General features: G+C 37.8%; 1 protein-coding gene across 38 annotated transcripts in view; it reads right to left on the bottom strand.

Moving 5' to 3' along the window:
- Positions 1–21,296, bottom strand: part of DEUP1 (deuterosome assembly protein 1) — a 120,588-nt gene that overhangs the window by 55,299 nt on the left and 43,993 nt on the right. For 32 of the 38 annotated variants that reach the window (XR_014067502.1, XR_014067504.1, XR_014067507.1 and 29 more), the window contains 5 exons: positions 20,288–20,422; positions 15,298–15,411; positions 13,063–13,305; positions 5,796–5,941; positions 1,172–1,277 (listed from right to left, as the gene is read on the bottom strand). Coding sequence is in view for 24 of the 38 variants with exons in the window: in XM_081536606.1 (XP_081392732.1) it covers positions 1,172–1,277; positions 5,796–5,941; positions 13,063–13,305; positions 15,298–15,411; positions 20,288–20,422 (744 nt within the window). In the remaining 14 variants the exon portion in view is untranslated. The remainder of the gene's footprint in view (positions 1–1,171; positions 1,278–5,795; positions 5,942–13,062; positions 13,306–15,297; positions 15,412–20,287; positions 20,423–21,296) is intronic. The other 6 variants (XR_014067510.1, XM_081536617.1, XM_081536614.1 and 3 more) reach the window with 1 other exon arrangement.

Raw genomic sequence — 21,296 nt, 5'->3', positions numbered from 1 at the left:
AGTATTACTACCTACTTTATCAGATGGGAGGGCTTCCCTGGTAGCTCAGTTGGTAAAGAATCCGCCTGCAATGCAGAAGACCCAGGTTCGATTCCTGGGTTGAGAAGATTCCCTGCAGAAGGGAACGGCTACCCACTCCAGTATTCTGGCCTGGAGAATTCCATGGACTGTATAGTCCATGGGCTCGCAAAAAGTCGGACACGATTGAGTGACTTTCACTTTATCAGATGGTTGTGAGGAATGTAAGAATCAGGTTTTGCTAAGCCCTTAGAACAGCTTCTGGCACATGGCAAGAGCAGTTTAACGTTAGTTGCTCAGTTGTGTCCAACTCTTTGCAACTCCATGGACTAGGGCTCCCCAGGCTCCTCACTCCGTGGAATTCTCCAGGCAAGAATCCTGGAGTGGATAGCCATTCCCTTCATCAGGTGATCTTCCTGACCCAGGGATCGAACTGGGTGGGGTTGCCCGCAGTGCAGGCAGGTTCTTTACCATCTGAGCCACCAGGGAAGCCCAAGAGTTATTTAAGTAGCAGCTAGTATTAGCTCGTTTACTTCTCATCATGACCTTATGAAGTGAACTGAAGTGAAGTCAGAGTCGCTCAGTCATGTCTGACTCTTTGTGACCCCATGGACTATACAGTGCATGGAATCCTCCAGGCCAGAATACTGGAGTGGGTAGCCTTTCCCTTCTCCAGGGGATCTTCCCAGACCCAGGAATCGAACACAGGTCTCCCGCATTGCAGGCAGATTCTTTAACAGCTGAGCCAACAGGGAAGCCCCATGACCTTATGAGGTAGGACTAATTAGCCCAGCCCCTTCCTAGAAACAGGAACTTGAGCGACCGGCACAGGTAACTTCCTCGGTTATGCACCTGGCGTGTGGCCGAGTGCCTGGCTGGGCTCTCGCTCTTGCCATCAGTGGCCTTTCACGGAGCCCTAGGCCCTGCACCTGTCATGAGCAGGGTCCCAGCAGCAGAGTGATGACCTGAAGTTTGTGTTCCCTATGGCTTCACACTGAGAAGTGTCAGAATTAGCATCTTCGTAGGTTATTGTCTTCGGAGAAAATACATCAATAGCAGGAGGAAGAAGTGAGTGAGAGGGAAGATTTTTTTCCCCTTTGTATTCAAAGATTTCAGATCTGCGTGGAGGAATGGAGCTCCTTATTTGCCATACCTTGTTCAACTCTTTTTCATGATCTGGTTGATCTGGGGTCACTGAAAATAGCTCTTTCCTTTTTTTTTCTGATTCTTTAATAGACGGTGAATAAGATGATTCAAGTCTACAAATTAAAATGAATAAAAATTAAACTTGATAAATTGTTATGATTACATTGTTAATTTAGGCCATGGTAGGCTGCAGAGATAGATTAGTCTGCTGGAGACATTTCTAGTTACACATATGGCAAGTTCTAATACATTCAGGTCCCATAAGTATTTACATATTTAACTGAGTGCAAATAATAGTGTTAGTGAAAATAAAACACAGTAATTAATATGGAATTTCAATTATACATTAAAAATTGGCTGAATACTTAATTTGCATATGTAGATAAGATTTTTGGATAAGAAGAAAAAGACTGTTTCATATTATAAAATAGCTTGGGAACCAGTTTAAAAAAGGATACACACCTGACCTGCTTCTACATTGTGGAAAGGAACTATGTCAGGATATGTCCGAGGGGAGCAACTACTCCATAAAAGTGATCCAAAATGATTACATCTGACAGCCTACCCAGAGAAAGCTCAAATAGTCTATTTTTCGGCTGCTCAGTTTATAAAATGGAATAGCAACCACATGGGCACTAGAGAGGAAAGGCAGGAACTAGTATGAAAAGTACAATTTCCACAGGAAATTTGGAGAACTAGAAACAGGTAATGTTCACTTCCACATCAAGGAGATTGGTAAAAGAAAAATCATTGAAACATGAAAAATAAAGATAACCATGCTGCCAAAGAACTAAACAGACATTTCTCCAAAGAAGACCTACAGATGGCTAGCAAACACATGAGAAGATGCTCAACTCTTATGCTTAACTCACTCATTATCAGAGAAATGCAAATCAAAACCACAATGAGGTACCATTTCACACCAGTCAGAATAGCTGCTATCAAAAAGTCTACAAACAATAAATGCTGGAGAGGGTGCGGAGGAAAAGGAACCCTCTTACACTGTTGGTGGGAATGCAAACTAGTACAGCCACTATGGAGAACAGTGTAGAGATTCCTTAAAAAACTGGAAATAGAACTGCCATATGACCCAGCAATCCCACTGCTGGGCATACACACCGAGGAAACCAGAATTGAAAGAGACACATGTACCCCAATGTTCATCACAGCACTGAATAATAGCCAGGACATGGAAGCAACCTAGATGTCCATCAGCAGACGAATGGATAAGAAAGCTGTGGTACATATATACAATGGAATATTACTCAGCTATTAAAAAGAATGCATTTGAATCAGTTCTAATGAGGTGGATGAAACTGGAGCCTATTATACGAGTGAAGTAAGTCAGAAAGAAAAACACCAATACAGTATACTAACACATATATGTGGAATTTAGAAAGATGGTAACGAAGACCCTGTATGTGAGACACAGATGTAAAGAACAGTCTTTTGGACTCTGTGGGAGAAGGCGAGGGTGGGATGATTTGAGAGGGTACCACTGAAATGTGTATATTATCATATGTGAAGCAGATCACTGGTCCAGTTTCGATGCATGAGACAGGGTGCTCAGGGCTGGTGCACTGGGATGACCATGAGGGATGGGATGGGGAGGGAGGTGGGAGGGGGGTTCTGGATGGGGAACACATCCCACGGCTGATTCATGTCAATGTTTAGCAAAAACCACCACAATATTGTAAAGTAATTAGCCTCCAATTATTAAAATAAATAATTTAAAAAAAAACTTAAAAAAAAATAAAGATAACCATGCAAGAAACATAGCATGCTTTCCACTATTGCTGGGCTAACCTGATAGGATCTGGGGTTTTGAGGAATGTACCTACCTGTAACTGAGCATGATTTTAGATTTCCAAAGAGCTTTTAAAACAGCTCCACAAATCAGAAACTTAAGCCACACATACAAACAAAACAAAATCTGAGAGACATGAGAAATAACTAATGAAAAGATGGAAAATAAAGGGCTCTTTTAAAATGTATAAATTATACATGCATCCATTCTCCCCCATACTCCCCTCCCATTCAGGCTGTCCCGCAACATTCAGCATAGATATAGTAGGATCTTGTTGGCTATCCATTTTAATATAGCAGACTGTATATGGATACATGTTTATGTATGGCTGAGTCCCTTTCCTGTCCACCTGAAACTATCACAATATTGTTCACTGGCTATACTCCAATATAAAATAAAAAGTTAAAAAAAATAAAAGGTATAAATTAATAGTGATATCCTTGAGGTGCATGTGTCTGGACTGGACTACTTTTGGTCATCAAATATACATGTTACCTCTGCAGAAAACAGAGTTTATCAGAGTATACTGCTATAAGTTGCCATCTAGGAAAAACCACTGTTAGCATTTTTGTGTGTACTGTCTTTTTTGTCTACGCATATGTGTATACACACGTTTCCCATACAATTAGCATGTGCTGTACACACTGCTTTTCAGGCCCCTTTTGTTTCCCCTCAGGAACATACTGTGAGCATTTTATCCAGTATTCTCCTAAAACATTATTTTAGGATCAATCTTAAATTTGTCTTCTTTGCTATGATTTTAAAATGGTGAAAAATGAAATTTTCTATTTTTAATTCTTCCTAAGCAATTCAGGGAGTGGAATGCTGAACTGAATGGTAAAAATCTCATAATGATGTTATAAATTTCAGTGAGTGAGTGGAACAAACATCAAGCTTTAATGTGGACAAGTTCAAGAAGAAAACAATAATCATGTTAACATAAAGACATAAAGGAACTATCATTTATCATGTAAGAAGGGAATGTAGGAATTATTTTTAATAACTCTCAGAACATGTCAGCCCAAGATGCTTCTATAAGTAAAGAAAAGAAAAAGCTAACAAAATCTTGGCATTATGGCGAAAAGTTTTGAAAATAAATGAAAACACTGCAATGCTACTGTTATAAAACTATTGTGTGTTTACACTCAGTAGCCTTGGCTGCTTCACCCTAATACAACTGTAAAAAAGAAACAGAATTCAAACAAAAAAAAAAAACAATAAAGAGGACAGACTCATGTTCAAATGATAACAAAGGATTAGAAATTTTCAATGGGAAACATGAAGGCTGAGAAGACTATGCCCAAAGTCTAAAATACAATAGAAGCTGTGAAAAGTTAAATACCTATTCTTCATCGAATCTCAGAATACTAGAACTGAAGACTATCCTCCAAATGAGAAAGATGTAGTTTGGAGACCAAAATATATACCAGCTTAAATAGAAAATCGTAAGCAGGCATAACAGAAGAGTTGTATTGGCCAAATATGCAAATAACTGCAAGATTTTAGATTAAATCATATATTCAAGGAAAGCTGGCCCTGTCTGGAATTAAAAATTGACTGTGTGAGATACAGCTCCAGAGAAAATATCTACAGTGCTCTTCATAAACCAAAGCTAGGCATGGGCTGAATGGTTTGCTCTTCTAGGAAATTTCTTATGTTTTTAGGCATATACATTCCATATGTGAAGACATTTTTCACCAACTCACCACACCGGAACAGTGTCTTGCACATAATATATTTCCAGTGGATTTATTAATGACCAGTGGTGATGACATATAGCTTGTATATCTGACCACTCTAAAACGCATACTGGCTAATAGGCATTCTACCACCCTTGGTTAGATGGACAAGAGGTTATTTTGGGGAATATTAATTTGCTATTTGAAGACCTCAAAGGAATGCTAGCAGGTCCTACAGCTTTGAAAAAATAATGCTTCCCTTGGTGGCGCAGATAGTAAAGAACCTGCCTGCAATGCGGGAGAGCCCGGTTTGATCCCTGGGTCAGGAAGATCCCCTGAAGGAGGGCATGACAACCCACTCCAGTACTTTTGCCTGGAGAATCCCATCGTCAGAGGAGCCTGGTGGGCTACAGCCTATGGGGTCACAAGGAGTTGGACATGACTGAGCAACTGACACTTTAAAACAATGTAATCATCTTTCAATAAATATCCATCATCGTTTGGCTATTCAGTTTCTAAAGTCTTATCCCTCATCTGGCATTAGCCTTCAGATGTGAGAAGGACTCAAGGTCTACTGAGAACTGGAACAGCAGGGAATAGTTAGAACAGTCTTATTCACAAACATAAACATTTACTAATCCTCAGCAGTGCCATTTCCTTTGTGGTTATATGGTACACAATCTCTGACTTTAAAAGAGGAAGAAACATCTGCTTTAACAAAACTCCTAATGGAACTGACAAGGTGATGAGTTTGGAGGCCAAAACAAAACATTTATGAGTGAATAGTTGAGGCTTAAAGCCATCAACATAAAAACATTCGAAAAACATATAGTAAATCTTATTTATAAACACTGATAATTAAATATTAGCTCTATTCTGAAGAATAAAAGTTCTAAGAAAGTCTTTGACTTCATAAGTATCCATAATATCAGAACATGCTATAATTTTCTAGGTAAGTAAAGACATTGATTTTGAAGATAAAATAATCACTAGCTTTATTTTTAATACCTAATATTACCTAATAATTAATAGCATAATAATACAAAACAGACTTTTTATTCCAATTTCAAACATAAAACTCTTAAAAATATTTAAGCATCATGTTTTGAACAGTTCTTCTCGGGTTGCTGAATATAAAAATATACCTTTTCTTATTTTCTTCAGTACTTTGGGACTCTCCTAGTTTTAACAGTTCTCTGTGCAACTGCAATCGTTCCATTTCTATAATTCTCAAGAGATCATCACGTGACTGTAACTCACTTTTCACTTCTGAGAGTCCTGCTTCCATGGCCTAAATAAAAACATCAAAAAATTTCAATGCTCACATTTGGATATCATGATGTATGCAATACATTTTAAAATATTTAATATCTATGAAGCATCCTAATTTCAAATGACCTGATACCTAGTCCTTTGCTGGCTCGGTCTTACAGAATTTCATTCATTTATTCAACAAATATTTACTGAGCTCTTAACTCTGCTCAGTGCTGAGGATACAGACACAGGATCTGTCCTCATGAGCTCACAGTCTAGTGATAAAGACAAAGAATCATCCATATACAGCCATACTATATGAAAGACGGAAACATAAAAGCATGAGTACCAATGCATAAAATTTGGATTAATGCAAATAATTCCTAATGGCCAAGAAAAACCTAATTTCAAAGCTGGCCAACAAAGTGAATTATAAACTGTGGTCTATGGTTCCATTATTACCCGAGAGTAGCCCTACTTTAGCTGGTAACTAGAAACACCCACAATCCTGTGAGCCTTGTGTTTTATTTGGATAATAGCAGAGGCTTGAGCAAGTTTAGAAGCTGTTCGGAAGGATCCAGCTGGGAGACAGAAGGGTTAATACTGATGGTGTCACGGTCCTGAGAAGGTGGGTGAGGTGGATCCCAAAGCACAAGTGAAAGAATTGCCTAAAGTAGAAGAGAGTCCCACTGCCCTTGCAACAGGAAAGAAGGAAGGAAGATGGAATGGAGACACACTTATGCCTTTGGAAGAGGGGGTAGGAGAAGGGATATCTGTTGGCTTGTATTTTCCTTGTGAAGGACAAAGACAATGCCAGTGGAAGGAGAGGTGGAAGTGGGGCTTGGGAAGGGAATTTCTGAGACTGGAGAAGGTTCGAGATGGCCTGCAGTGAATCGGTCATCAAATCCATTGCCATTTTTACAGATGAGCAAATTGAGGGCCAGGCTTGGCCCCAAGTTACACAGCTCATAAGTGGCAGATTCTGCAATGGAAAAATCCAAATCTTTTGTCTACTAGTCCAGTTAGAACATTTAAGACTCAAAAATAATTGTTTCATGAAAAATAAGTAAAACAGACCTGTAGCTTATTGGTAAAGATGGGGGCAGGGCTGTTCTCAGGGTACTGCTAATAAAGACCATAAAAAACACTATTGATATTTTCAAAAAGTCATTTGTTTAATAATTCTTTATACATCAATAACAGATTCATTCAAATGTAATCCATATACCATAATATTCACCCACTTAAAGTGTGTAGTTCAGTGGATTTGAGCATATTCACAAAGTTGTGCAAGTATCACTACAACTTAATTCCAGAGTATTTTCATCACAAACCCATCAGCAACCACGCCTCATTTTCCCTTCCTTCCCACCCCCGGCAACCACTAACGTATGTTTTGTCTCTATGGAATTACCTATTCTGCACAATTCAGACAAACAGAATCATACAATATGCAGCCTTTTTGTGACTGGTTTCTTCCTCTTGATATAATGCTTTCAAGGCTCACCCATGTTGTAGCAGGTATCAGTACCTCATTCCTTTTTATTGGCTGATAACACTTAACTGTATAGATATACCATTTTGTTTATTCATCAGTTGATAGACATTTGCATATTTCATCTTTTTAGCTAGTATGAATAATGCTGTTATGAAATTCATGTATAAGCTTTCATGTGGATATACATTTTCTTATTAATTCTTATCCAAAATTTCACAGCTTAGAATTATAATTGTGTAGACAGTATAGGACATATGAGGTCCCATATAAACATTTTTTTAACCAAAGTCTTAAATATAATGTATTGTTTCCCAGGAGACCTAGAGATATTCCGAGCCCCAGATATTCCTAGCTGATTTGGAAATAAGTAGGAAAATATGTTCAAATAGATGATTTAATAAAGTTCCTGTCTCAAACAGTGTAGATTTTTCAGATGAGATTGCAATTCCAAAATAAATAAAAGAAATATGAAACAAGAGATTAGCAAATAGACAAATAAACTTGATGTGAATGTCATGCATTACTTCACCCAACTTAAGGAGGTATTCTCTGGGCTCCCTGCATTGCAAATTTGCTACCAGAGAGCACATGCACGTGAAACTGCGTGTAGAGGAGTGGACCCGCCTTCCTTGAGGAAGAGGGGTCACAAGAGGGCTCTAACTCCAGACCAGCGAAATGTAGTATCACCATGGGTGAGAACTGACAAAAATTCTGCAAAATCTGATACTAATGGAGTCTATTTATGTACTGTCATTAGACAATAATACCTAAAAGCGTGACATTTGGAGATATCATCAAGGGATAAAAGGCTTATTTGTGATCCAGCTACACAGATGAGAGAAGTTAAAACTGAAACTTACAATAAATAATGATTTGACACGTTTTTCTAACATGTAGGAATATGTGAAAGTTTTTAATTGACAGCATTATGTGAAGCTTTACTGATATTGATAAACTGAGTTGCTTTTTTGACTTACGTAATATCCCTTTGAATTTAAACTCAATAGTACTGGGTTGACACAAGAATTGGAGATTTAACTTAGATGTAGTTTTAAAATTAGCATGCTTTTTTATAAAAAGTCAAATCAATTATTTGCCAATGTGGATGCAAATATTCAGGAAAATGATTCTTTGGTACTTGATTCAGTTATTGGAACACTGTCAAGTTTATTTGGAACAACTTGTGTGTGTATGTAAGTTTAAAATTTTAACTGTAAATTTTATAAAATCTAAATACAGATCAGGTATTCCCAGTGATACTTAATATCCAAATTGATATGTGCTGCAAGTGTAACATATACACTGGATTTTGAAGGCTAAATATGAAAAGAAATGTAAAATATCTCATTAATAATTTTTTGACATTGATTTTATGTTGAAATGATAACCTTTGGATATGTGTTGTGCTGAATAAAATATATTACTATTATATATTAATTTTACCCATTTCTTATGACATTTTTTAATGTGGCTACTAGTAAAGTTTAAATTACATTTGTGTATTATATTTCTATAGGACTGTGCGGCTCTAGTACCTTAATGACACATTAATGAGCAAACAAAAAAGGTCATATTTTTTGGCATAGATATTAGGAAAGATACAGAACAATTTATTTCTGCCATTGACTACCAGTGGGAAATATTGCACACTTTCAAAATGTGAGTGTAGTGCAGCACAGAAAATAAATACATGTAGTGGGATCAGTGTGTCCGATGACACACTTCACGGTTGTAGAAAGACAAGTGAGAAGATGCGATTCTGTGAAAATTCAGATGCAGCTGGCATTAAAGTGTGTTGTAAACTAAAGAGAATTTTATATACAATAAGTGACAGTAATTCAGACTGAAATGGTTGTCTTTTTAAATGTATGTGCAAGATGTGGAGCACTAACATATGACAGTTTTGCAAAAAGAGACGAGAAACTTCTTTCTAAAAACATGCACTGGTTATAGTGATTATTCACCTCTAATTATTCCCATTTGGTAAAACATAATTTTTGTAAAACAAGTTTAAGGCCCATCTGTTTAGTTATAAAATTTTTAGACATCTTGAAGGTTTTGAAGCAATTATTTCTCAAAAGTCTTTTCACTGGAACCCTAACATTTTTTGGTGTATGAAACTTAATCCAGAATAATTTGAATTGCTTTTTTCAAACAAGTGAATCCTTTGTAAAGTATAAAACGGAGATGTTTAAATTTACGAGATCCAAAGATAAATAAATTAGTTTTTACATGAACAAAAATCTGTAAAACTAATTTTGGTAAACTTTCTCATAGAAATTGGTGGATTATAAACAAATAAATTCCAGTCACAGTAAAATTTATCATTAACTCTGGAAAACATCACAAGTACAGTTAGAGAATTACTGGTGAAGTCTATGAGAAAAATAACATGTCAAAATTTAAAGCAAGGTTTCTCAGCCTCAGCAAAGTTTACAATTTGGTCTGTATAATTCTTTGTTGTGGGGTTTGTCTTGTGCATTGTGAGACTGTTTAGATGTTTAGCAGCAACCCAGGCCTCTACCCACTAAATGCCAATAACACCCCTCTTCTCTGTAGTGATAACCAAAAATGTATTCAAGCAATGCCAAGTGTCACTGGGGAAGCAAAATCACCTCAGTAGAGAATCACTGATTTAAAGGAACATTAGTTTCCCTGGTGGCTCATGGCTGAGATGGTTAAGAATCTGCTTGCAATGCAGGGGACCTGGGTTCAATCCCTAGGTCAGGAAGATCCCCTGGAGAAGGGAATGGCAACCCACTCCAGTATTCTTGCCTGGAGAATCCAATGGACAGAGGAGCTACAGTCCATGGGATCTCAAAGAGGCAGACAGGACTGAGCAACTAACACTTTTCTTTCAGAACAATTAGGCAATTACGATAGTTACATTTATAAACTTTAGTATAAATATCAATCAAAATATTTTATAATTATATTGACTTCTGTGAGTAGCTGGGTTTTTATTTTGTTGGTATACATTTAGGAATGTTAATTAATTAAGTACATTAATAAATATTTATAAGGAAAAGTCAAAGTGGGTGACATGGACTTTCATTTTTTTTTAAATTTTATTATTGGAATATAACTGCTTTACAATGCTGTTTTAATTTCTGCTGTATAACAATGTGAACCAGCTGTCTGTATACATAGAGCCCCTCCATCCTGAGCCTCTCTCTCAACCACCTTGCATCCCACCCGTCCAGACCCCCACAGCACCGAGCTGAGCTCCCTGCGCTACACAGTGGCTTCCCACCAGCTATCTGTCTTACACATGGTACTGTACATACAGCAACGTTCCTCTCCCAGTCTGTCCCACCCTCCCTTTCCTCTGCGGGGTCCAGGAGTTCGTTCTCTACATCTGTGTCTCTATTCCTGCTAATGTGGCTCTTCCTTAGCCCAGACAACCTACAGAGCCTTCTCAGGAGTACAGGTAAGCCACCCACTCCAATCCTGCAAGTCTGTAAAGATCCTGGGTGAGGGATGAGTCATATCGGGGGTTAGAAGGGTTAAAATATATGACAATCGTGCTAAAGGATGGGTACGATGGCCTTGGCCATCAAGAGGTTCACGTCCTCAGGCTGCACTTTTGCACTTGTCCACAGGAGCCCAGAGTGTGGCAGGTGAGCAGCACAGGCTTACGGTGCTCACAGAGGAGCAGGGGTTGTAATCTGGACCAGGAATGTTAATTGACTAACGCTTCTCAATGCACCCACTTCCTCCATTTGCAGCCTTCTTTCTTTTAACAAGATTCTCCAGTGTACTTCTTGGAAAAGTATAAAAGATGAAGTTCTGAGAAAGAGAAAAGTGGGGCTGATGAAGGAAAGCATTACAGAGAAAGTCAGTCACGCTGCCATGCAAGGGGAACAGAACCTCTTCCTAGAATCCTGGACAAGAACAGAGATTTCTATTCCACATGGGAGCCAAGAACCAAAAGCTGAACCTCCGTCTAGAAAAGACAATGTTCTCGGGCTGTAATAAGTCCAAACAGAACTCTTTTGGGGGAGATGAAACTGAATTAATGTTCTTGAAGAATCAGGATCTCACTAAAAGGTAGAACCAAGCTTCATAACTAGACCTGTGGAAGAAATGTTTCAGGCAAACCAACGAAAACAGAACAAAATAGGTCGGAGCAGAAAACAGATTCCTAGGGACCAGAGCCACAAAGACCTCATGAAGGGACAAAGAGAAGTCCTCAGTCTGAGCAGCATAGCCTGAAACAAGGGGAGAATATTCTGGTAATACCCAGAAAAACAACTTCATTTATTGACTGTGACCCTGATGCAGGATCCAACCAGTACAAAGGCAGCTACCAAAATGTAAATATAAGTTGCCTTTAACTCAGGGCCAGAGGCGTGACCGGTGGCTCCTATCCCGGGAGATGAAGGGGAAGGGGAGCCCCTGAGCCTGAGAACCGCATGAACCGCAGACCCAGCTCTGCCGGCACTGCGGAACACCAGACGAGCCCGAAAGCAGAAGAGGAGGTGCTCGTCTCATTCACCTTCTAGAGAAGCCAGAGAAAACAGCATCATCGTCTTTTCTGTTTCTGGAAACTGTATGAGCTCCTCAGCATTTAGTATTTGTGGTTTAGCTTGGCTTGTTTGTTTACATCTGCTTTCTCATGTGCATTAGAATAACACCCCCTCCTCCAATGGAGCTGGAGTTTGGGGTGGGGAGCTGTACTTCTCTTAGAAATGCCACAGGGCAGGAGAAGCTGGGAGTCTGCGTTCTGACCCCTTGCCAGCCTGGGGACGGGGGACACAGAAGATGGGTGTAGAGAAAGCAGGGCAAGGATGAGGCCCACGTGTCATCTCACAGACAACGTGGCAGGAAGAGGGAGGTAGTCGACCCAACACTGAGAAATGGCCCTAGAAGAAGAGCCTGAGGCGGAATATCTTAGGGAAGCGCTCAGGCGGTGACCTGGAGCCCTGATCTCCACCTGGGGGGGAAGCGCGTGGGACTGAGAAATGGGCTGACGCAGAGGAATCAGTAGAAAGAGGCTGAGGGTTTGCAGGCGGGAGGTCTGATGGAGAATGGGAGAGAAAACCATTGAATGTCTCAAGTGACTGGGACAGCCATGAATATGAAGTACACATTTAGGCAAGAAGTTGGTGATGACCAGTTTTAACGAATGCTACATAACCTTCTTAGTGGTTCCAAGAGAGAGAGGGAAAAAAAAAAGAAAGAAAGATGTTTGAGTTAAAAAAATTAATCCTTGGAAAAACCATTAATCATATCTATTAATATGGAGTCACCTAAAAAAACAAAACTCTGGGCTACTATTTGGTAAACCATTATGATAAACCTAACAGTGATAAATCACAGGGAGTGATCCACATGCCTTTCACTGAGGTGATTAGAGGGTCAAACCCTTAATGATTTCCTGAGTCAGAGGCACAGGGTCAGAGAATGAACAGTGGGTTCAGAGGGTGTGGAGTGGCTTAAGAGCCACAGTGTTTAAGAACAGAGGTCCCAAGAGCACCTAGTGGGGGACAGTACGCACAGGATCACCAAATTCACTCATCAAGTAAGAATTAAGAGGAAATGTGAACTGAATTTACATGTGTAATAAAAAAAAATTAGCTTTCCAATCCATATACCTGTTGAGTCATCATTTGTATAACTCAAGGGCAGTATCAGTTGAAAAATAAACAAATCTTTACCTGGCACTGTCTTTGGTACATTTTCAGTTCTTGTAAGAGCTTCTGATTTTCATCTTGTAACTTATTCCTGCTTAATGCTATTTCACTCACAGCTGATTTTAATTTTTCAATAATGAATTCATCTCTTTCACTGGTTTCACAAGTGGAATCTGGTTCACATATCAACCGAGGAATTTCAGGGCTGCTGTCTTCTATGCCCTGTTTTTTACCATTTAGCTGAGTCTGGTAAGTTTGTGCCTGTTTCTGAGAAATTTGAAAACTGTGTCAGTTAAGTGGGGAATACCTAAGCTTTATATATAAAGTTCAAGAATGACAGAAAAAATTAGGAAAAAATATTTAAATATATTATTAGATGATGAAGCTCTGTCCTTCATAATTCAGCCTTGTATTTATTCTAAAACCTCAATTTCAGATGGCATAAAGAGAAGTCATATTTCTATAATCTCAGAGCAAAGATGCAGAGTAGTGTAGAGGGCTTTGGGTAGGAAATTCTTATTCAGCAAAAAATAAAATATAGAAGATATGAAAAAGAGGAAAAAAGTATGGATTTAATTACACAATAGTTGAAAATGTCTCCACGACCAAAAATAAACAAAATAAACAAATCTGGATTATAGAAAAAAGTTGTCAACACATATAACACATGTAATTTCCGAAGTACAAAAACTTCTATACATCATAAGAAAAAGACAAATAGCACAAAAGAAAAGTGGGCAAAGTTTGTGCGCAGGCAATTCACAGGACAGGAAATGAAAAATGCTGAGAAAGACATGAAGAGATGGTCAAGCTTACAAGCAGTCAGAGAAACATAAAGCAAATCAAGCCAGCATTACTATTAGTTTCTCAAGTTGGTAAAAATCAAAAGACTGATATTCCATGTTGGCAAGACAGGAGTAGTCTTTGACTGTTCATGAATTGTAAATTGCTATAATTAAAAAAAATAATAATCTGCTAATATTTATTAGAAATTTGAATGAGCATACCCTTTGGCTCAACAAACATTTCTAAGATTTTTATTTAACAAAATGAGAGTATTGGTATTTAAAGATGTTTATACAAGGACATTTGTTACACTACTGTGTAACAGCAGAAAACTGGAGACAACCTGAGTGTTCATTAATAAAGAAATGTTTGAAAGAATTATGGTATATCTACTATATACTATGATGTATATTATATATATATATAATATACACACATATATATACTAAATACTCAGAAATATAATTAAGCAGTGACTCAAAAGGCTATCCATAGCTTATTAATTAAAAAAGCAAAATTTAAAAAAGAAACATATATAATTTCCTTCCAAACAGATTCTCATATGTGTACAAACAAAAGAAAAATTATGTGAAGATAAACACCTAATTGTTTACAGTGTTTGTATTAAATGGATAAGAATAGAGGATGAGGTTAGCAATTTTGTCAGATTATTTTGTGCTGTTGAATTCAGGGAACACTATAACATATTCAAGTAATTTAAAGAAAGAATGAAAAAGAAGTGTATACGAAACAAACAAAAAAGCTTCTTACTGGCTTGAATAAACTTTCCAACTTCCTAGGTAAGCTTGCTGGCTCTTTACCACCTGCATCAGCCCCCAGGCCCCTCCTCCCGCCGCCGCCCCGCCTCCCACGCGTCCTCCACCCAACCGGCCTGCTTCCTGTTCCGCGAACTCGCCTTCTGCTCTCTTGCCTCAGTGACTTTGCTCTTGTTATTTCCACTACACCGAATACACGCTCTCCTGTCTCAAAATACATCCCTTCTTCAAGGTCCACGCCTCGTTCCACTCCTGCTGGAGGATGTTTCCTGACTATCTCAGTTCAAATTTTTCTCTTATTCCTGTGACCTCTAAAAGGATTTGAATCCTTTCCATTCACTTGTCATTAATTATCTGTCAACCTGTACCTGCATTATCTCTGTGTCTAGACTGTAAAGTTCTATGGGGCAGGGACCAATCCTTCTTAAAAGTAAATGACTTGCCCATAGGCATGCAAATACATACTATTTAATGACATAACAACAATGGAGGCTTTTAATAGCACCACCTTCTGGGACATACAAAGTCGTTAACGATATTTCATGCACTTGTAACTCTACCTAGTATTGGACCTACTCTGGTTATTTTCTGTTGCTTGGCATTTCTATCTGTAGAAAGATTACATGCTGAATGGTAAAGAGAATGTTTAACCTCTGATTTATTCTAATTTAGTATTAGACAGTATTAGAAAACATACCTGAAATTGATTACACTTCTCAGATAATATTTTTTGTTGAGCATCTAAAGAAACCAGATGAGTCTGATACAGTATCTCTTGCTTGTCCCATTCTCGTGACTTTGCTCTAAATTCCTTTAATAGAGAGAGAAATAGAAGCTAAAACAATGATTCATTTTAAAGCACAATAAATAAGACCTTTCATTTTCATCTTTGTTCTGAGAAAAAAGTATGGAACTTAATCTGCATTTTTTTTAAACTAAGGATTTTGTTAAATTTTCTTGTAAAAAATACTGATTACTAATAATGGAGTTTCAAACAACTCTTTGCATCAGCCAGTACTTCCTTTTTATTTCCTAATCTGACACCAGAAGTTTTTTTTTCCCTTCTTTATACTCAGTCACCAAACCTGCTACCTTGTTTGTGAGGGGTAGGGCTTGGGCTAATGTAGTGACTTTGTCCCCTGTGGCTTTTTACTGTCTCAGGCCTCCCTTAGGTGGAACCAACTGGGCTGAGCTGGGAAAGAAGTGATGCCCAGTGTCTTTGTGGAGAACGATTATCTGTTCACAGATTTACAAGACAAAAGGATGTGGCTTTGGGGACCCTGAAGAAAACTTCACAGCTTCGGGCTTCCCTGGTGGCTCAGCTGGTAAAGAGTCTGCTTGCAATGTGGGAGATGTGGGTTCAGGTCCTGGGTTGGGAAGATCCCCTGGAGAAGGGAATGGCTACCCACTCCAGGATTCTTGTCTGGAGAATTCCATGGACTGTATAGTCCATGGAGTTGCAAAGAGTCGGACACGACTGAGCAACTTCCACTTTTTCTATTTTGCCTAGGGCTGGCCGTTATATCTTCTCTTTTTGTCCAGGCGGTAAGCAACTTAAGACTAAGTACTACAGATTTCATTACTTTTGTATTGCTCACAGTGCCTGACAAGGTGCCAGGCACCACTTACTTACATTTCTTGAATGTACAAAGAAAAGCACAGTATTAGTATTTCCAGAAATGTAAACATTTCTCACTAAATTTTGCAAAGAAAATAACATGGCTGGAAACAAACTCTATAGCTACTGAGTCCATATGAGATATTACTGGATGTAGATACATGGCATGAACATATTGATGTTTCCAATCATCAATTCAGTAGTATTAAGCATCTAGTGTCCAGCAGGTACTGTGGAAAGAGGAGGATTTAAAAATAATACATGTTTAAAAGAAACAAATTTTTGAAAGAAAAAAAACAAGGACTGAGGGCTTCCCAGGTGGCTCAGTGATAAAGAATCTGCCTGCCTATGCAGGAGACCCGGGAGATTCGGGTTTGATCCCTGGGTCAGGAAGATTCCCTGGAGGAGGGCGCTGGCAACCTACTCCAGTAGTCTTGCCTGGAGAATCCCATGGACAGAGGAGCCTGGAGGGCTACAGTCCATGGGGTCGCAGAGTCAGACACGACTGAGCACACGTGCACATAATAAAGTAGGGAAATGTACATGTAAACAAATGAGTTTACAGTATTAGTACAATAACAGTGCCACGTAAAAGTCATACAGATGATGCCACGATTATCTCAGCCATCTCCAATAATACATCAAATTGGAAAATTGTAGTTCATTTCAACTATTTTGAGAGATTGGTGGTGTTTCAAAGATGGCTGAAATGACTGGATTGGCTATGCAGGAAAATAAATAGACTAATTTGGAGAATGAAAGCTTTATCTTGTTTAAAATGAGAATATGGCATTTCACATTTTCTATAGAGTAATGATTTTAAAGAATTTGGGGGGAAATCTTCATTTTATAAATCCACAAGTCCCCAAATAATCAGTGAGGGAAGACTTCACTACTAAATTAGTAGGCTTTTATAGTAATTAAGTGACCTGAAATTGAGTGGTGGTAATAAAGTTGGAGAAATATAGATAGACCCTGTTTTAAATGTACAATAATACCCTGATAAATAGACTATATTTATTAAGATAAATGGAGACAGTTCATTTAAAGTAACTGACTTTGATTCTGACATTTGACAGTTTTAAATAAGGTACATGAAAACGGGGTCTTCAGAAATAGTGACAAATTTACAAAACTACGGGAACATCAGTCTCTCTCCCTTACAAATTCTACAACAGGTAGAAATGAGGCCAAGAATGAGGCCAAACAAGGCTAAAATGTGTGTCATGAACATGTCAGCTGGTAATTATAATAGTCCTGGCTTTCTTGGTTTTAGATGTATTGGTTTCAATAACACACTATCCAGTAGTTATGGGGCCACACAGAGACTGAGAAAGAGACTGTAAGAATTTTGTAGAGACTGGAGATGTCAGCCCAGGGTCCAGTTCTGGAGCGTCTATATACTTGTCTAACCCTCCAGATTAAGTTCTCCATGGCTAGAAACCTTTTCTGGGTCTGTAAGGTTGAGGGTGGATAAGAGGCATTAAAATCAGTTTATAGCAGAAGTTGTAGTGTTAAATATATATTTTAATCCCTCTACTAAATCTTGAGAGGTAGAATGAACATTTCTTTAGTGATTACTATAGGTCAGGGACTCTATGAACCTTCATTTGTAAGACAGTTTTAACTTTTTCTTATGAAAATTTTTGTTACTTATATAAAAGTAGACAGTAAAACAAACTCCCATGCACCCTTCACCCAGTTTAACTCCTGTCAAGTCAGTCCATCTGTATCTCATCTCTCTACCTTGTTCACTGGAGTATTTTAAGGCAACTTTCAGACCTCATGTGTTTTTACCCCAGATGCTTCAGAGTGCATCTAAACACACATACACACACATATTTTCCTCTTCCATAACCACATGTCACTTATAAGATAATCTTAGCCCCCATTTATTGGTGAAAAGTGTAATCTCTGTGAGGTCATCAGCTTGTCCAAAGGTCACAGGGCAAATAAGCGAGACAGTCAGGCCTTATTTTAAGCTGTAAACTGTCAGGTTCTTTCACTGGAGCAAGCTGTTTCCCACTGTTCAATCACTGTATCAGTGTATAAATGTTTGTCCCAAAGGAGGAACATGCTTAGATGTAGGATAAAACTGGAACAGTCCATCTCCTACACATTAATTTTTCAGCTGCCTCTAAACAAAGACAGGTACATGAAGTGTTTCCTTTATGATACAGATGAAACTGTGTTTACATATTATGCTTAAAAACTTTTCTATAAATACAAATATATCACCTATTTGCTACTAATTTCCAGTATAATTTCATGAGGTACATTTTCCATATATAAATCTCTAAATGTAACGTGCACAAAATACTTGATATTAATTTAAGGCTTTTTATTTGTTTGAACAATTTATATGAATGTAGTTCTCCCACTAATCCCCAGGAGAAGTCAATCAAATGAAGAGTCAGTGATTTAACTGCATTTTCAGTGAAAGCCCATGTATATTATATCACAATCTTTGGGCATTTTTTATGAGACCAGAATATTCTAAAAATCAGTCTAGTTACACCATTGCAAGAGGCAGGAAGTTATACACAGTGCATTTTCCTAGAGGGTCATCCTTACTTAGTGGTAGTAATTTTATATTTTTAAAAATATATGTTCCTTATGCAGTACAATATAAAATTTACAGGAATTTAAAAACTAAAACCAAACACCCAACAAAATTCTTGCAATAGGCTGGTTTTAGGGCTGTGGTTCCAGTTTTTTTTTCCTGCTCTGAAAAATATTTTGGAGGAAAATTTTGAGCAGGACTGTAAATTGAAGAGTTAGATGACAAAGATGAAGAAGTATAAAACAGGACAATGACAGTTAGGAGGAAGACAGAGATAAGGCATTAGATACAGAAAAGGGTTAAATCTGGGCTGGAATAGGAGGAGTAAGAAAGGAACAGATCAAAGGTTCCTAAGAGGCTTCTACCTGGGTGATTGGGATGCACAGTGAGTGAAGCCAAAGTCGCTCAGTTGTGTCCGACTCTGCGAGCCCATGGAATTCTCCAGGCCAGAATACCGGAGTGGGTCGCCTTTCCCTTCTCCAGGGGATCTTCCCAAACCAGGGACTGAACCCAGGTCTCCTGCATTGCAGGTGGATTCTTTACCATCTGAGCCACCAGGAGGCCAAGAATGTTGCAGTGGGTAGCCTACCCCTTCTCCAGTGGATCTTCCTGACCCAGGAACTGAACCAGGGTCTCCTGCACTGCAGGCAGATTCTTTACCAGCTGAGCTATCAGAGACATATAAAGCCATTAACTATGAACAAAGTAGAAGAGACTGAAATCATTGGCTGGCTGTGGGGAGAAACTATTGTTTAGGGCTTGAAAACAGTGAAAAAAAAAAACAACTGAGTGGGATAACATGATGGGGTCAATTTGAGGTCAATTAGAAAATAATAATTGAGCCACAGAGGGAATTTAGCTAAGGTTAGAAAAGGAATTCACAGTAGACTCTATCTCCTGTTATGTGACCAGTAGCAGGAATGCACAAGGGCACAGGGAAGAAAAATAGCTTATTTATTTTTTCCAAGGTTGGAAAGTTAAGGGGATTGAGATAAGTGTTTCTATGACATGGTTAACCTTTTTAGAGACTGAGATTTTAGGAGTTCTGGGTGACACAGGGTCGCTATATTGGAGTGAAACTATCTCTTTAAAGAAAAGATCCTGAAACTTCAAGCTCTGTTCTGAAAATTGCTATGAGGCTTCATCAGGACAAGTACCTAATAGTTAGCTATTAAAAGATTTATTAGACATTCACTTTAACTGACCCCAGGGATGTCCTTCAATTTCACTCAACATCTGCAGTTTCTTTGAACATTTTTTTGCTCTCCAAAATGCTCATATGTATAAAAGATGCATAAATCAAAGTGATGTTTTAATTCACTAAGTGCCTGAAGGGAAGGTGCACTAAGAAAATATCTTCAATGGGAAGCAGATTTCTAATGGTGCTTTGTTACCACAGTGGTACATGCTACTGTGCATTCTGGAGACAAATAGCCCTCAACAACAACAACAACAACAAAAACCAATCTTAATACATACAGAGATAAACTAAACAATACAGCTTACCTCTAATTTCTGGTTCAAATTGTTCAGTTCAAAGGGCATTTCTTCTTTGAGGTGTGGTACTTCTTTTTGTCGAAATTTATTTTGTTTCATTTGGTGTAATCTCAGTTTTTCAAAGCTATTAGTTAGTTTGGAAAACTGTCAATAATAGAGAATGCTTATATTTTACTATTGCTTATTTCTAACTTGATTTCATGATAGTTCTCTTGCATACCTCTTTCAAAATTTAAGTCAGGATTAGGAAATGCAGTAAAGCTTAAATGTTCCAATTAGTGAAGATAGAATCAGTTATTAAAACTAAATTGTTGAACCTGAACACAATTCAGCTTTCACGTAAATTTGGAACTTCATTGACTGCACAGTTTAACAACAATTCACTTGATAAAATGTTTTGTTCAGTTTTATCTTAACCATACATAGCAAAGCTCACAATTTAAAACAACCAAGTTTTTTTTCTTACTTTTATTTAGTGCCATCTTGTGTTGACAATTTTAATTTCAATAACTCAATCTATAAAATGACCAATTTACATTTCTTTTAAGGAAATGGAGGACTTAATATAAAAAATACAAACACACTTATGTTGATGTAAGTTTAAATAAAATTAAATATAAAGCTTGATATAATCTTTCTCTTATCAGTAATTCTTGTTATAACTTAGACTGTAATTTTTTTCTCTTGTTCTACCTTCAAATAATAGACTAAAAGCAGCATGGTCTATCAACATCTGTTAGGAAATTTCTAAATAACTGTTTACAAAATTTGTTTTTCTTTTTTCTTTTGTAATAATTATAGATTCACAAGAAGCTGCAAAGATATTACAGAGAGATTCTGGGTTCTCTCCACCCAGTTTCCCCCAATATTTACACCTTATTGAATTTTGTACAGTATCAAACTCAGGAAATTGATGTCAGTACAATATGTGATCAATCTATCAATAGTTCACTTCTTTTTATTGCTCAGTATTATACCATGGTATAGATGTAACCACAGTTTGTTTGACCATTGACAT

This window comes from Giraffa tippelskirchi, chromosome 10 (assembly GCF_054371585.1).
Source record: "Giraffa tippelskirchi isolate mGirTip1 chromosome 10, T2T-mGirTip1v1.2.pri, whole genome shotgun sequence".
Taxonomy (NCBI): Eukaryota; Metazoa; Chordata; class Mammalia; order Artiodactyla; family Giraffidae; genus Giraffa; species Giraffa tippelskirchi.
Note: the sequence above shows the minus strand (reverse complement) of the source record. Positions and strands in the feature narration are given on the sequence as shown.